This window comes from Pinus tabuliformis, chromosome X (assembly GCF_031772625.1).
Source record: "Pinus tabuliformis cultivar Carrire ecotype Pingquan chromosome X, CPIR1, whole genome shotgun sequence".
In the NCBI taxonomy this organism is placed as follows: domain Eukaryota; kingdom Viridiplantae; phylum Streptophyta; class Pinopsida; order Pinales; family Pinaceae; genus Pinus; species Pinus tabuliformis.
Genome location: NC_142308.1, coordinates 5,222,365 through 5,239,445, shown reverse-complemented (window position 1 = coordinate 5,239,445; position 17,081 = coordinate 5,222,365). Strand labels below are relative to the sequence as shown.

The window sequence follows — 17,081 nt, the reverse complement described above, 5'->3', positions numbered from 1 at the left end:
GAAACTCTGAAACCATTGAAGAGGTTGATGGTGTCCCAAAGGGAGCTACTTCTTCATTCAGTTCACCTCCTCATGAAGGCAATAAAGGTGAAAAAGAAAGGTATAAATCTGGTTCTAATCATATTCCTTTTGATTATGTTCAACATGATAAATCTCCATATAAGCATTGGAAAAGAATTGCATGTTCCTTTTGTGGTTTGGATAACCATAATGTTTCTAGATGTTGGAAGAGAATGGCCACATACATGAGACTTTTGAAGGAAAGAAAGCAAGAAGCCAAAAGTCCATTGGACAAGGCAAATCATGCTGTCATGTGTTGCACCTACTACCATAAGCAAGGACACATTGCTGAAAAGTGTTGGACTCTTAATCCAACAATTCTTCCACAAAAGTTGAAGAAGGTGGAAAGAGAAAATGGTAGAAATGGAAAGGAAGATTCCATGATTGATGTGTTTCAGGACGATTCACATGTTGATGCTGATGTGCAGACAAAGGAAGCACCTTTGAAATGGATTGGTAAGAAATGGTTAGAGTTCTTATCCAATTAAGATTGCATGTCTATTGAAGTATCTATTTGCATTTCTTTGTTAATGGAATGCAAGTTGTAGGGCTTTACCAAGAAGGTAAATGGAAAAGTTGAGTAGGAGACTCACTTTATTGCTGCAACATTATATTCATTTCAGCTTCGAAAGTACAACGTACTTAAGCGAAAGTTGAAGGATGAAATGCATGCATAAGCATGATATGCATGAACATAGGGATGCTGATGATTTCCTTGTATTTGAACATGTATGTGTAATTAACTTGAAGGGTTGATTGCTTTGTTTTAAACATGCATGCAATATTGACTTGGGAAAAGTTGATTGGGTCTCCAAGATGGAGATAATGACGAAGTGTTTTATCTTTTGAAAAGAATCATTGAGATCATTTCTACATGCTTAACTTGAAGGGTCATTTGTTTTAAAGGCATGTTTTGTGGGCTTGTTATCTAGTCCATCATTTGTATGCAGATGTAAAGACATGGAGGTGTTCATAAGATGTTAAAATCTGTTTCTTTTGTTGAAGCAGGAGTTTAGGCCATCCAGTTGTTGTCTGTATTTTTGTTTTTGTTAACAGTTGTTGTTGATAGCATGTCAAACAAGTACAAATGTAAATTTTTGTGAAGCAGATGTAACTTCACATTTGTTTGAGCCACCTTGGATCAATGATCAAGGAAGAGGAGTTCAAACTACCTTCTGTAACTTTCTCAGTAGGAGTTCTGCATGAAGTCAAGGAGGAAAACAGTTCTTCCCAGGAGGACCAGCACATCTAGGAAGGAAAGTGGTCAAAGGCTTTGGTTCAGAGGCACTATGCAAGACAAGTCTATGGAGGTTGAAAGAAGAGGGTGTTGTTACTCTTATTTACCGTTCAGATCAATATATTAGTCTTTTGGAGACCAAAAGTTCTTTTAGTGGGAGGGTGTGATCCAAAATGGATCTAAGATAGACTTCAAAGTCTAAAGTGTTCCTCACAGAGGAAAATCAAAGTCCAAGGATGCTCTTGGAAATAGTCCCATTGCATAGATATTCTCATTCTAAATCTACTGCAACTTGAATGGGCTAAAATGGACATTGGATGATGAAGTTATCGCAGAAAGAAGATTGCCTTTGTCTTTTGAAAAAGGAGGAAAATTCTTATGAAAATGGCCTAAAAGGCTCATTGAAGAAATTGCATCGGAAAAAGCCAAGGGAAGGACTTAATGCAAGGGTGGAAGGACCCCCGATCAGCGATCTCCGATATATCGGGTCGGAGGTAGGCTGCACCCGATATCAGGACCCCAGGCAGAGCGATATGCGATTGAATCGGCGATCAGGGCGATCAACGATCGGAGGAGCAGAGGCATAGACCCCACTGATGCGATATGCGAGGTGCGATATCGGTGATCGGCGGATCGGTGGTCAACATAACCAAAGGGAAGACCCCAGGCCGTTGCGACAACGATATTGCGACATGTGATAAAGCGATGGGCCGATGTGCGATTGCGCATGGACTGTTGGATCGAGTGCGTAGATCAACGATCAAGATTCGATTGGGGTGATCAGAGATCGGGAGATCGGTGGATCCCCGATACAAAGGCCAATGCACCATGCGACTTGCGATATCGATATGATGATAAGGGCCTGATGGGTTTATAGACCCGATTCAATAAGTTTTGAAATCCGGGAATGCGAGATTTCTTTGTATTTCTTGTGTATTGGGTTTTTTGACCATTTCGCTATGCGATTGCGATAAGTGATATTTGGACGGACCCGATAGGTTTTTAGGGGAGATTCAGTAATATTTGAAGTTCGATTAAACGCTCCATGAGGCATTTTCCTGTGTATTTCCGTTATTTGGTTGTCACGGCCAGAGGAAGGAAAAACGATCAGGTTTCCCCACGCCGACGATTCCTTTCCATTGTAAATGGATTCTTGTGGTGAACAGTTGGGTTTTCCATGATGGAGGATTGTAACCGACGTGTTACAAATGCACAGAGCGCACAATTGCAGAAGATGGCAGAGAGAGCGCAGAGAGAGTTTTGGAGTCACTTGAGGTCGAGCGAAAACCAGAGAATTCAGAGAAGCCAGAGCTAGAGGTGGAGCCAATAGCTAGTGTCGAGAGCAGAAGCAGAGGCCGATAGAGGTTGGAGGCCGTAGCAGAGAATAGAGCCAACACTCATTCTCAAGGTTCCAATAGTCGAGGTGACTGTAGGGGACCGCTGAATCCATTGAGATGGAGTTCAGAAAATCTTGAAGACTTCTAAGAGCCATGGAGTAGTAATGAAGCTTCAGAACAACAAAGAGATCAAATGATCTAGCTGTTCTTGGTGTCCAAGAGTGTGCTGAACATAGAAGAAGGCATTCCAGAGACAAGAGAGAATTCTGAGGGAGTTGGTGCAAGCTAGAGCAAGATAGCTCAGAGCGCTGATTGAAGGAGTCTAGTCCAGAGAAGCCTAGATCTGTCTGCAGAGTATGGACAGCTAGAGGGGTAAGATGACATTCTAAGCCCATAGGTTCAGCTGTAAACCAATGGAGTTGAGCGTGGAGCTTGTTAAAGAATTTATGCCATAATCCCAAAAACCCTAGTCGAGTTGATTAGAGCTCAAGGAGACGTAGCCCAAGGTATCAGGGTGAAATCCATGTTATATTGTTGTCTATGTGGTTTGCTTATTTGCTGCATCATGCTATTATGTGTATGATGCTTATCTGCTGCATTGTTTACTATGATGAGTTTTATTTCAGCATAAGAAAATGAACTTAAAGCCCATAAATAGTGAAAGACAAACACAAGCATACACCTATTTTCAAGCACTTTTTAATTCCGCAATTGGTTAATCATAAGGTCTTGGAAATATATAAGCTTTGGAATGGGAGAGGTTCTTGTAAGCTTGACAAGAAGCCTTTAGTGCCCCATTTTCAGATCAACAATGAAGATGGAACTTCACTATAAATTGCAGAGGTGGTTTCAGTGCTACCACAATGACGAGGCGCTATCACAGTGAGATAGTTTTGTTGCTATCACAGTGATAAGAATTCAGTACTATCACAATGATAAGGACTCGGTGCTCACACAGTGACATGGATGAAAAACTAGAGAAGATCAAACAAGGATGACTTGATGGAGGGAGTCTCTAGTCTAGGTTGTGAGGGTCTTGGTTATCTCGTCTTATTTTGAATCTATTGAAGGAAGACTTCTTGACCGAGTTTTCCCCTAGAGGGGTTTTGCCCTGGCTGCGTGCCTACATCTTGTGTCCTCTTCTATTGTTGATTGGCATAATCTTGATGATAATGAAAAGATAAATTGAATGACAGGATAATAATAAAAAACCATCACAAGTTAATGTCATAATAAGAAAAATCAATTAACTTGGCACCTCCTTGGATTTCTCGACATGGTTTCAGAGCTATGGTAAAAGAAAATCACTTTATTGGCAAGAAGAGTTTGAGCAAAGTCACTGTATGAGATCAAATACAGAGAAAAGAAGCTCGATGCAATATCAGTGATACAAGTTCATTGCAACCTCAGAAATCAAGTTCAGTGCAATTAGAAAAGAGTTACATATATCTCAGAAGTCAAGTTTTATATCTCAGAAAGGGAGTTCGAAAGTCTATTCAATTACATAACTTCAAACCGAGATATTCAAGTTGTCACAATATAAAACCTTTTTTACACTGTCGTCACAGTAAACACAAGGTACGTAAGCTCTCAAGCTTTTAGATTTTCAATATATCTAATCTTAAATGGTTCATACAATCCTTGTTTATAGCTAGTCTAGGGTAAAGATTGTAATCGCTAGATAATATACGAAAATATCATATTAGAACCTTAATCCTTATCTTCTAGGGTTCACAAGTAATCTAGGATGTCAAGTAAAAGTCCTAATATTGATTGAAGGAATACCTTGAGCTTCAATATCATAGGATTCCATCCTCCATAGTTACGTAGAAGATCTAACTTGAGAAATTGATCATGTTCTTGGTATCACATGTTTTGCTTGAAAGTATGTATTACAGGTATAAAATATCATGGCTTAATACAAAAAAGAACACTTCAAGAAATCCTTACAAGGTTTTTCAAGGAACATCTCCAGGTATGTCTTAGACTATACATCTTATAAAATTCTCTTAATATAAAAAGTACATTCATCTTATTTTGAAATTTGTATTATTAACATCCTTTTGTCTAGCTTCCTTGAATTTTAAAGATTCTTGATTGGGTGATTCATCATTAGGTAAATCTACCCTCCTTACATCCTTAATTGTTCTCATAGAGCCCTAGAAAGGTTCTCTTGAAAACCCTAACTTAAGGGTATCCTAATGATAATCTGTGTAACCCTAATTTGCTTAGGGTTATTGAAAGAAAATGTCTGATGTTTTGAAGAAGTCTAAAATAACTGGCTGATGCTTTGATGATGTCTTGTTTGGGGTTTTTGTATGATTATGGAAACCCTAACTTGTTAGGGTTGAATGATAATGTCTAAAATCCTGAACCTTTGAAGTATTGGTAATTTAGGGTTTTCTATGTTCTTATATTGAAACCCTAGCTCATTAGGGTTTGGTGGAATGTGTAAGCAAGACCTTTATAATGCCTTAGAAATGATTTCCTTGGGATGTGTGTCTTTGTTCGATCAAACCCTATTCTAATAAAGTTTGTTATATGTCTAACTCTTACTGATATTTGTGAAGTTGGGTTTGACTAACACATGATATAAAATGCCTATGCATGATGATGATGTCCTAGATGTATGAGTTGACCTGTTTGTTGGTGGTCATGAATCCTAGGGTTTGGAACTAAGCACTAGAAGTTTGTTTCTCTAGGATGATAGTATTTGTGGATTCTAGGGTTTTGGAGTTAAACCTTAGTAGAAGTAAAATCTCTTATATATGATGGTAGTGTGATGATTTGAGATTTGTGTAAGTTTATGGAAATCTGAGTTTTAGTTGTGATTGATGTTTGATTAAGAAAATCTAGGGTTTGCAACAAACCCTAGTGGAATTTAGTCATGTTGTTGACTGAGTTGTGATTGGTTTTGATTGTTAAATCTCATGTATGAAATCTAGGGTTTGGATGAAACCCTAGAGGGATGTCTAACATATGAATTCTTAAAGTTGTTAGATACTTTGTAGATCTATATTTGTTTGAATTGTTTCTAGGGTTTGCTATATGTTGTAGTAGGGTATGTCGTACCTTTGGAAAAGACATTGAAACCCTAGATGTAATGAAAGTTGTTATGATAAAGTAGTTTAGGGTTTATGATAAAGTCCCTAGCAAGATGTTGAAGAGTATGTATCTCTTGTTTGTAAGTTTGGGCATCTGATATATATAAAGTTGAATGCTTCTGTGATTTTGATATGACTAACTTCATGTTGTTGGAGAAAATGTAACTAGGTTCGGTCTTCATATATGTAATTTTTATATTTGTACTTATTCAAGAAAAGAGAAATTGTTTTTTGTATTATTTGTCAATGAGTTTCTTGCTTATTGAAAATAGGTCAAGCACATTTTGAAGTGCCTCTAGAGAGTCAAAGTCAAAATGTAATTATGATAAGACCCTTTGAGGGCATGTTACATCATGTATGACCTCATACAAGGTCAAGGGAACACCTCCAAGCATGGTCAAATCCTCTCCTCGCAGCAATGAAGTCTACAAGCAGCAAAACGATGGGTAAAATTGAATTATAGAGCAAAACTATAAGTCGGCTTCAAGGACAATCATGTCGGCTTGAAAAGGAGGGACAAACCTCTATTTATGAAATCTAGGGTTTGGATGAAACCCTAGAGGGATGTCTAACATATGAATTCTTAAAGTTGTTAGATACTTTGTAGATCTATATTTGTTTGAATTGTTTCTAGGGTTTGCTATATGTTGTAGTAGGGTATGTCGTACCTTTGGAAAAGACATTGAAACCCTAGATGTAATGAAAGTTGTTATGATAAAGTAGTTTAGGGTTTATGATAAAGTCCCTAGCAAGATGTTGAAGAGTATGTATCTCTTGTTTGTAAGTTTGGGCATCTGATATATATAAAGTTGAATGCTTCTGTGATTTTGATATGACTAACTTCATGTTGTTGGAGAAAATGTAACTAGGTTCGGTCTTCATATATGTAATTTTTATATTTGTACTTATTCAAGAAAAGAGAAATTGTTTTTTGTATTATTTGTCAATGAGTTTCTTGCTTATTGAAAATAGGTCAAGCACATTTTGAAGTGCCTCTAGAGAGTCAAAGTCAAAATGTAATTATGATAAGACCCTTTGAGGGCATGTTACATCATGTATGACCTCATACAAGGTCAAGGGAACACCTCCAAGCATGGTCAAATCCTCTCCTCGCAACAATGAAGTCTACAAGCAGCAAAACGATGGGTAAAATTGAATTATAGAGCAAAACTGTAAGTCGGCTTCAAGGACAATCATGTCGGCTTGAAAAGGAGGGACAAACCTCTATTTATAGAGGTTGTCCACTCCTCAAAAGGAAATCAATCTAACTTTGAAATCTGCATACACTAGAAGGGTGAAAAGGACGAAGATAAGGGCAGAAAAAGGGTAACAAGGACAAAGAAGTCAAGGAGACAAAACAACGAAGAAGGAGGAAGGAGGTCATTTCTAAAGCTATGACAGTCACACATGCGAAGGAATAAGGGATAAGTCTGCGGCCAGATCAACAATGAAGTTGCAGTAATATATTCTTTAGGGTTTGGGCTAGTAAATAGGCCTACAAAGGCCTCCTACTCCAGCATTGAAGGTAACCTCACAAACGAAGGAAGGAGAGACAAAATCGAGGAAGATAGGATTGTTTCTAGGGCTCGAAACAATCACACGTGCGAGGTGCAAGAAGGGTTTGGCAACAGTTTAAGGCAACAACATGAATATCCTCATTTAGAGGTATACCTAGGCCTACAAGGTATCCAAAGAAAAGCGAAGAAACCTCTATCTATAAAGAAGTAAAGAAGCCCTAATATTCTAGGGTTTCCTAACCTAGAGGGCAGAAGTACTAGAATACAAAGTGTCGAATGATGTGTGGGAAGTGACAGTGCAGAAGGAGGAAGGGTTTGTCTTATGCTTGGAAGATGTCCTAGTCAAGGGTCTAGGGTTTGGCAGTTGTTCAAATAAGAAGCTTCAATAAGAGAAATCTTACAAAGGGTTTTCCTCTCAAGAGTGGAGAGGGTTTGTCCCTGGCAGAGAGCCAAATTTTGTGTTCTTGTTATTTTGTTTTTGATGAAGCACACACATATGCACTAATAATAAGAAAAAGAAGTATAAGCTAACTAGAAAAAGCAAAAAGACTTCACAAATTGTTATCAAGTCGTAGAGAATCATCACAACACTTCTTTGCCCTAGTAAGGTAACACATCAAGGAAAGGGCAACTCAAGAACACTCATCAAGGAGAAGCATCTACAAAGCATCAAGCCTAGAAGTCTCAATCACTTTAAGGTAAAGAAGGGTCTACAATCCATCATTCACCAAGGAGGTCTTCAAACCTAGAAGAAGAGCCTTACATTAAGGCACCTACAAAGAAGAGTAGATTGGAGCAAGCTACAAGCAAATCTCATCATCAAGCAAGAAGGCAACTTGAAGAGCATCAATATCTATGGAAGACAAGCCACCAAGCCTTCAAGGATGAAGCAATTCCGTTACATCTCAAAATCTACTAAGTACATTTCCCCTTCTGAATATACATCAATGTCTTTTTGCAAGGAACACAATAAATTGGTAAGGACCAATAACTTTCTTGCATGGAAGAGGAGGACTGATCTACTTCTCAAGGAGAATGAACTCCTAAAACTTGTCAAAGGGAATATCGCTATCCTTGCTAAGGAGCAGACTCAAGCCTTAGCCAAGTACAATAAGGATGAGACAAGAGCTCAAAGGATTTTGATAGAATCAATCAAAAACTCTCTCATTCCCTATGTCTCTAAGTTTGAGACATCGAAAGAAATTTATGATAAGCTAGTAGAGCTATTCTCGGTAGCCACAACCGGAGAACTAATATCCTTGAGGAATGAATTATACAAGATGAAGATAACAAAGGAAGGAAAAGCTCCCTACTTCATGAAAATATTTGAAATAAGAGATCAACTTCAAGAGCTTGGGGAAGTCATGTCTGACAGAGAGATGACAACTATTGTACTCAATGCTCTACCTGAGGAGTGGGGAAACTTCACATCTAGCATTTATGCCAAGAAGGAAGCAACCACTCTCAGTGAAATGTGGTCTCTATGCAGAACAAAGGAAACCAGACTTAAGGCAAAAGAAGACATGGGATCAAAGGAGCAATTATTTGCCACCATGGCCAAGAGAAAGGGTAAATTTGGCAAGTTTGGTCCACCAAGAACAAACAACAAAGACATGTCGAAGATCCAATGTCTTGGATGCCAAGAATATGGACACTACAAAAAGAATTGTCCTAAGCTTAAGGAGGACAACAATAACAAAAGGAAGAGGGAAGGAGCTCGCATAACTCAAGAGATGAAAGAAGAAGGAAAGAAGCAAAAGAAGGAAGATCCTCCAGATCTCTACTATGACTAGGTCAAACTCTTTACCTCTAGACTTCTTTCAAAGTTTTGAGTAGAATATAGGAGCATGTAGGAATAAATTAAATTGCATGGCTAGAAACATCCTCTAGAATCTAGCAACATGATGTACATAGGGTTCTAGATACTCATGTAGATATAGCATTTATGATAAGAACAAAAATGCATAAGTAAAAATATCTTCTAGAATATAGGAGCATGGTAGATATAGCTCAAGATATTCATGTAGCAGAAGCATACCTAGTATAGGACCTCATATATGATGAAAGAAAATTGATCATGATAAGAATCTTGGAAAGCCTACATCATCAAAAAGAAAGGAAAGATTTGTAAGGTAAGGATCTTTAAGATCCTATGATAGAATCTTCAAAAGAAGGTTCATGGACCAAACAAATGTCTCATTGGGAATCTCATTCATGGGATTCAAGAAAAGGATGATATGCAGACAAGCTAAGATGAAGCAAGAAGGGCCACGCCAAAGGATGATCAAAGGAGAATCAAGATGAGGTATGCATGCATCAAAGTTTAAGCTATGTTATCATTTGTATATTATTGAGTCATGGGTATAGTTCTATAACATGATCAACCATGAAAGAATGTCTTTCACCAAGAACATGCCTGAAGGCATGTACCACAATGCGATGAAGGTCAACAAAAGAATATGCTTACATAAGGAGCATAAGATTGCTTACTAAGAAGCAAGAAGAAATGCTGACAAGTCTAGAAAGCAAGCAATGAAGGAATGCTGTCACAAGAAGCATTAGATGGTTGAACTATATATCTGAGGAGAAGCAAATGAAGAAAGAGATCAAGCATGTGAAGAACACCATGATCACCAAAGATCACTATCTGACAAAATGCCTTGATAAGACATCTCCCGAAAGAAGGTAGGACAACTTTGATAAAAGAAGAAAGGACCCTTGACACCTTTGAAGGCCTTGGAGATACAAAAGGTGCAGATAACTGATTCTACTCCACAGAGATGTTGTGATGAAAAAGCCATCCAACAACAGAAAAAGCAATGTTGAAGCAATATCAGAATAAAGTCATAATGGGCTACTAGGTCAAAGCATGTAACCTAGCAAGTACTATGAAGCATCCATGAGGAGAGTATTCCGAAGCATGGACAAGATGACAAAGGAGTAGCCAAGATGACAAACCTGATAGTCACTTTCCACGAAGCAATGACATGACAAACCAAGAAGGAAAGTGATCGATGGATGGTGCCCTACCAAGAAGAAGTTCGATCGAAGACTTCATGACATCAAGAAAGGAAGAAGATCAAGCAACTGAAGGACCCACGAAGAAGAAGCTACTAATGAAGGAAAGAGTCCCCAGTTAAGAGCGAGCTCTAACAGGTCCCTGATCAAGAGGGAGTTTTTGGATCACCCCTGATTACAAAGGAGTGACAATTGTGTTTTCTATTTCATGGGTCATGCACTAGACCAGGACTAACAGTCGTAGGTCTAGATGAAGGCCATGAATGGAAATGTAGACACAAGCTAGACACAACATTCTTTTCTTCACTTGGGAAGAAAGAATGGGAGGATTAGGTAATCATTTGGTATCCGATACTCTTTGAGGATGTGTAGGGCATCCAAGACAAGAGTAGGCAAGAGGACCGATATTCTTTGAGGGTTGGAAACCCAACATAAGAATAGTCCTAGAAGGTCATACTTATGAACACCCGGGTGGGTATGTACCTTGAGAGACAATGATGAAGGTGTCTATAAATAATTGGTCTCACCAGCATCGTGGCTCATGGTCTCGCAAAGAGATGGCGCTGTTAGTCAAGGCCTTGCACTATCGCAATGCCCATGAATATGATGCTATAACAGATGGATTGCTAATCTGATTTCTCTTATGTGGATTCTTCAAGATTGAAAATTGCCAAACACCTTGTAATATTGTAAGAATACCTCTCTAGTTGAGAGGGAGCGTTGGAGAAAATGTAACTAGGTCCAGTCTTCATATATGTAGTTTTGATATTTGTACTTATTCAAGAAAAGAGATTATTTTTTGTATTATTTGTCAATGAGTTTCTTGCTCATTGAAAATAGGTCAATGACATTTTGAAGTGCTTCCAGAGAGTCAAAGTCAAAATGCAATAATGATAAGACCCTTTGAGGGCATGTTACATCATGTATGACCTCATACAAGGTCAAGGGAACACGTCCAAGCATGGTCAAATCTTGTCCTAACATCAACAAAGTCTACAAGCAACAAAACGATGGGTAAAATTGAATTATAGAGAAAAATTGTAAGTCGGCTTCAAGGACAGTCATGTTGGTTGGAAAAGGAGGGACAAACCTCTATTTATAGAGGATGTCCACTCCTCAAAAGGACATTAATCTAAATCTGAAATCTGCATACACTAGAAGGGTAAAAATGATGAAGATAAGGGCAAAAAAAGGGTGACAAGGACAACAAAGTCAAGGAGACAAAACAACGAAGAAGGAGGTCATTTCGGAAGTTGTGACAGTCATACGTGCAAAGGAATAAGGGATAAGTCCGCAACCAGATCATCAGTGAAGTTGCAGTAATATATTCTTTAGGGTTTGGGCTAGTAACTATGCCTACAAAGGCCTCCTACTCCAGTGTTGAAGGTAACCTCACAAACAAAGGAAGGAGAGACAAAACTGAGGAAGATAGGATTGTTTCTAGGGCTAGAAACAGTCACACGTGCGAGGTGCAGGAAGGGTTTGGTAGCAGTTTAAGGCAGCAGCATGAATATCCTCATTCAGATGTATACCTAGGCCTACAAAGTATCCAAAGAAAAGCGAAGAAGCCTCTATCTATAAAGAAGTAAAGAAGCCCTAATATTCTGGGGTTTCCTAACCTAGAAGACAAAAGTACTGGAAGACACAGTGGTGGAAGAAGTGCCGGAAGATGTGACGGAAGTGACAATGCAGAAGGAGGAAGGATTTGTCTTATGCTTGGAGAATATCCTAGTCAAGGGTCTAGGGTTTGGCAATTGTTCAAATAAGAAGCTTCAATAAGAGAAATCTTACAAAGAGTTTTCCTCTCAAGAGTGGAGAGGGTTTGTCCCTCCCAGAGAGCCAAATTTTGTGTTCTTGTTATTTTGTTTTGGTAGCAATTTGATGAAACACACACATATGCACTAATAAGACGAAGAAGTATAAGCTAACTAGAAAAGGTAAAAAATACTTCACAAATTGTTATCAAGTCACGGAGAATCATGACAACACTACTTTTCCCTAGATTCTCTAACACATGCTTCTATAGTTCTGGTTGTACTTGCTATCTAAATTGTGCAAGTACATCATCTTCAAGATGGTGAAGATGATCGTAAGTAAAATTGATGTGATAAGCATGATATATGAATGACTCTGATAAGAAGGATGGAAGCCATGAATGATTCTCCAATAAGAAGAATTTGATCTCCCTGGTTTAAGAGGGAGCTTGGATAGAAGAGATCTCCCTGAGATTAAGAGGGATCCTGGATAGAAGAATCTCCCTGGTTGAGAGGGAGGGCATAACATAGTTTTGATTGGAGAATGCATTTTGAAGGATATGTTGTTGCATGTGAAGTAGGAAAGGAAAGTGTGTGATTGAGGAATCTTCTATCAAAGATTTGATTAATAATCCTACTATGTTAAATTGAAATGCAACATCTAGTTGTCCGGAAGACACCAAAGGTTTGTATTTAATTATGTACATTTGAAAGTGTACCACTGATTGGGGTTGTGTTTGTATAAGTAAATCTCTCAAAGTTTTTGATAGCATGCTTGTTACCGATCAATTTGATCGGGAGAGATTTGTTGTCCTTGATCTGCTGGATCAAGGAGTGTTGAGGCTTTGTGAGTGAAGCATGGCTTTGGAGGACGTCTGGCCGACACTTTGTGTTGATGTCTAGGTCTCGAAGTTGGGAGGGTGGTGTTGATCATAGAGCTCTGACTTCAGACACACACCTAGATCCCTGGGTTGATGGTTAACAAGTAAGCCTGATGGTACCTAGAGAGGTTGAAAGCTTGAGTTGATCTTAGTCCCACTCAGATAGATTGCCGTGGTCAGGGATCTAGTCTGTGGCATTGTGGTGCCTAAATTGTTGAGAGACTTTGGTTAGATTGCCCTGGTCAGGGATCTAATCCATGGCATTGCAGTGCCTAAACTTCTCCATAGATTATGTGTTTCGAGATCTTCCATGTACGTCTATGGTTATATGTAAATATGAATACCTCCCTAGTTAAGAGGGAGTGTTGAAGAATGTAACTAGGTTCGGTCTTCATAATTGTACTTGAGTCAAAATGTAATATATTTGTCAAAAGAAAGAAAAAATAATTTTATTATTAATTGAATTGACTTGTTAAAGCATGGGTTTCATGCTTGGGTCAGTTGTCTTAGGTCAAGCCTCCATTGTAGGCTCTAGGATTATTTATTCAAGTCAAAGTCAATTCTTGTTTGACTCCTCCATCAAAGCCTCCTTGCTGTCAGCCTCAAAAAGAATCACCATCAAGTCGACTCCCCTCAATGAACTCATGTCGGCCTAACCTTATAAAGACACTTCTCTTCATGATCTTATTTCAGCTTATATATGATGGACAAACAACTATATATACAAGCCTAAGGACTTCACCTCAAGCACGAAACAAGAGCTCGGATTTCAGAGTAGATTTCAGGGATCTCAGAGAAGAATCTCGGTGATCTCAGGGACAAAACTTCGATGATCTCAGAGACAAGTTCGGTGATTACAGAGAGATAGTTTGGATCATTTTTCAGAGAATGGGTTCATATAATTTTGGTGAATTCACATTACAATGAAGATGGAACTTCGTTATAAATTGCAGAGATGGTTTCGGTGCTACCACAGTGACAAGGTGCTATCACAGTGAGATGGTTTCGTTGCTATCATAGTGATAAGAATTTAGTACTATCACAAGGATAAGGACTTGGTGCTCACAGAGTGACATGGATGACAAACTGAAGAAGAACAAACAAGGATGACTTGATGGAGGGAGTCTCTAGTCTAGGTTGTGAGGGTCTTGGTTATCTCGTCTTGTTTTGAATCTACTGAAGGAAGAATTCTTGACCGGGTTTTCTCCTAGGGTGGGGTTTTGCCCTGGCTGCATGCCTACTTTGTGTCCTCTCTATTGTTGATTGGCATTAGTCTTGATGATAATGAAAAGATAAATTGAATGAAAGAATAATAATAATAAACCATCACAAGATAATGCCATAATAAGAGAAATCAATCAACTTGCGACCTCCTTGGATTTCTCAACATATTCAGACATAGATATAAAGATACTTACTTGTCAAGTGAAGATGCTCTTAGATGATGATATCTTCAACTTGATGCCTTGATGATGTTGCTTCCTCGATGATCTTCAAGTGCTCCTTTTGTACCAAGCCCTAAGGGCTTGCTTCAACCCATAAAGGGCTTTCTTTAGCCGACAAACATGTGTCCTTCTAACTTGTACATCAAACCCCTGAGGTTGTTCCAAGTAGACTTGCTCCTTAAGTGAGCCATGCAAGAAAGCGGTCTTGACGTCCATTTGATGTAGGCTTCATCCTTGATTGGCAGCGAGAACAATAATAGAGGGGATAGTGATATATCGAGCAAGTGGTGCAAATATTTCGTCATAGTTCACTCCTTCCTTTTGAGAGAAGCCACGAGCTATGAACCCAGCCTTATATTTTTTAGCACTTCCATCAACTCCATGTTTAATTTTGTAAAGCCATTTTGAGGTGACCATGGACTTGTCCTTAGGTCTAGGCACCATGTCCCAGACATCATTCTTCATGATCGATTCATATTCCTCATTCATCACATCTTTCCATACTTGGTGCTTTACGACTTCTTCGAATGTGCAAGGTTCAACTTGAACAATAGTACTCATGGCAGCCAAGTACCCTTGATACTTGTTAGGCTTCTTACTTTCGCGAAATGTCCCTCTTGGAGCAGTATGCCTTTCAACATCTTCGAGAGTATCTTTGAGCCATAGTGGCCTTTTTCTTGAGGCAGAGGGATCACCAGGAGGTGGATCAATAGGATCCATCAAGCCATTAAATCAGGCATAGTGTCATCCATCAAAGGTTCTTCTTGTGATTTAGCAGTATCATCATCATCCTTCCTTGGGATAGGGAGATCTTTGACTTTCCCAAGGGCAGTGTCTTTATCAAATGTAACATCTCAACTTACTTCCACATCTCTTTGACCAGGTACATAGATTCTATATGCCTTTGAGAAAGGGGGCGACTGACAAACTGATAGAGGCATTATTTCTGATCCCAGCTCAATGAGGCGGCGAGTGGCCATCCCTACTTCCTAGAGACTTGTGTCACTGGCAGTTATTGCAGTCCTTCAGGCTTTAGTGGCAGGGTGTTTCTTCTAGGCAGCACTGCATTGTGCAGTCCAGTGGTTCTTCCTGGTCCTCCAGACAGCCTTTCCATACAAAGTTTTAACTTTTCATCCATTCAGCCTCGGATGCTAGGGGGTCTACGCTCTAGCAGCTTACGTTATTTGCTCCCAGGATTTTGGATATGCTCCCCTTCTTTGTTTTTCTTCCGGATCTGCTCTCCACTGAGAGTTCAATCTTGAGGTTTTAGCTTTGATCAGTACTTTACATTATGCATCTTGCTTTATTGAGTGGCTGCTTTTGCACTCACACATTATATCAGCAGTACTATGCTCAGCAGTCCCGACCTACTTATGTGGTCTTTTCTTGGAGATTAATAAAATGTCATATCTTATCTTGTCTCTGATGAATAGAATGTCTGCCTTCATATGTTCCTTCTGGTGTGCTTGCATTTGTTGGATTTTGTCTTATTTAGTTATATCATATCACATGTTTATGGACTATTCGTTTCTTCACATATGCTTTTTAAAAGTTTCCTGTTTGTTGTTGTTGTCTTCTTAAACATCTCATTGACAGTTTAATGTGATGCTTGTGATCCAGTATAAAAATGTCCGACCAGATTATCTGAAGAACATCTGGAAAGTCATCAATTGGAAGTATGCAGAGGAAATCTTTGAGAAGGAAATCAATCCATGAATAGAATATGTTGACCAGATTCATGGTCTTTGTTTATCTTATTTTCACATGCCATTTCTTTATTCAAAGGCTGAAACTTGGTTGAAAGGTTCTCGTCTGCTATCTACACAACTCTATATGCTCCTTGGTTGTTGACACCTTTGATTTTATCTGTATTGGAAATAAATTTGAACATTCGTTCCGTCTCAACTTTGACATCATAAATAAAAATAGAATGTCATTGTAAACAATCTTAAAGCCTTGTTTGTGCTTTTCCAGAATATAATTTTAGTTTTTATTACTTAAACATCGAGTATAGCTTATACTATTTCTATGTTAAATATTAATGTAGGTTTAAAACTCTGTTGAAGATGTCAGTCCAGTCTAGCAAGCTTGCCACACGTATTCCTTACTAAAACAGTATTTTTATAGTTATAGAATGGTATTATGGCTTTTGTGGTGCTATTCCTTGGACTTCGATCAAAACTATACCTCTGCACTGCACAAGTTGAGATCAATTTTATAAGTTTAAAAACAATCTAAATTTAATACAGAGTATTAGAATCAGTGGTGCAGGTTCAGATTCAGATGCACTTAATTACATTGAACTGCTCATGCCGTGGTTAACTATTCCTATTACTGAAGCTAATTAGAAGCGTTATGCCCTTTCCAATGTATGAATTAAACTGTTTTTGCTGGGAGCCTCCCATCTCATCCTTTGATACGATTATGAATTAATGCAGTTAATGTTTTTGCCACTCTCAGTGCTCTACAGTCTAGGTGGGGGAAGATATTCAGTACTTGCTCTGTGTGTCTAAGATTAAAAGAATGGAAACAAGATCCAACATCTTATATGTCTTGATAAGCATAGCACATGTCTTGATAAGCATAGCACCAGAAAAGGAAAGGTTGCGTAGAGCTATCTTAAGCCTGAATCTATCAAGCACCCAGAGGGATTTAATAATATTGATGTTTTCACCTGTAATGGTTTAATCGCTCTCAGTGCTTGATACATCTGGGTTTAATATGAGTA

At 38.6% G+C, this 17,081-nt stretch overlaps 1 protein-coding gene across 1 annotated transcript in view; it reads left to right on the top strand.

The window, feature by feature from the left end:
• Positions 1 to 16,355, top strand: part of MSD1 (manganese superoxide dismutase 1) — a 205,584-nt gene extending 189,229 nt beyond the window's left edge. The window contains exon 6 of the mRNA XM_089453074.1: positions 15,974 to 16,355. Coding sequence (XP_089309200.1) covers positions 15,974 to 16,069 — 96 coding nt within the window. The 3' untranslated portion in view covers positions 16,070 to 16,355. The remainder of the gene's footprint in view (positions 1 to 15,973) is intronic.
• Positions 16,356 to 17,081: the final 726 nt, after the last annotated feature.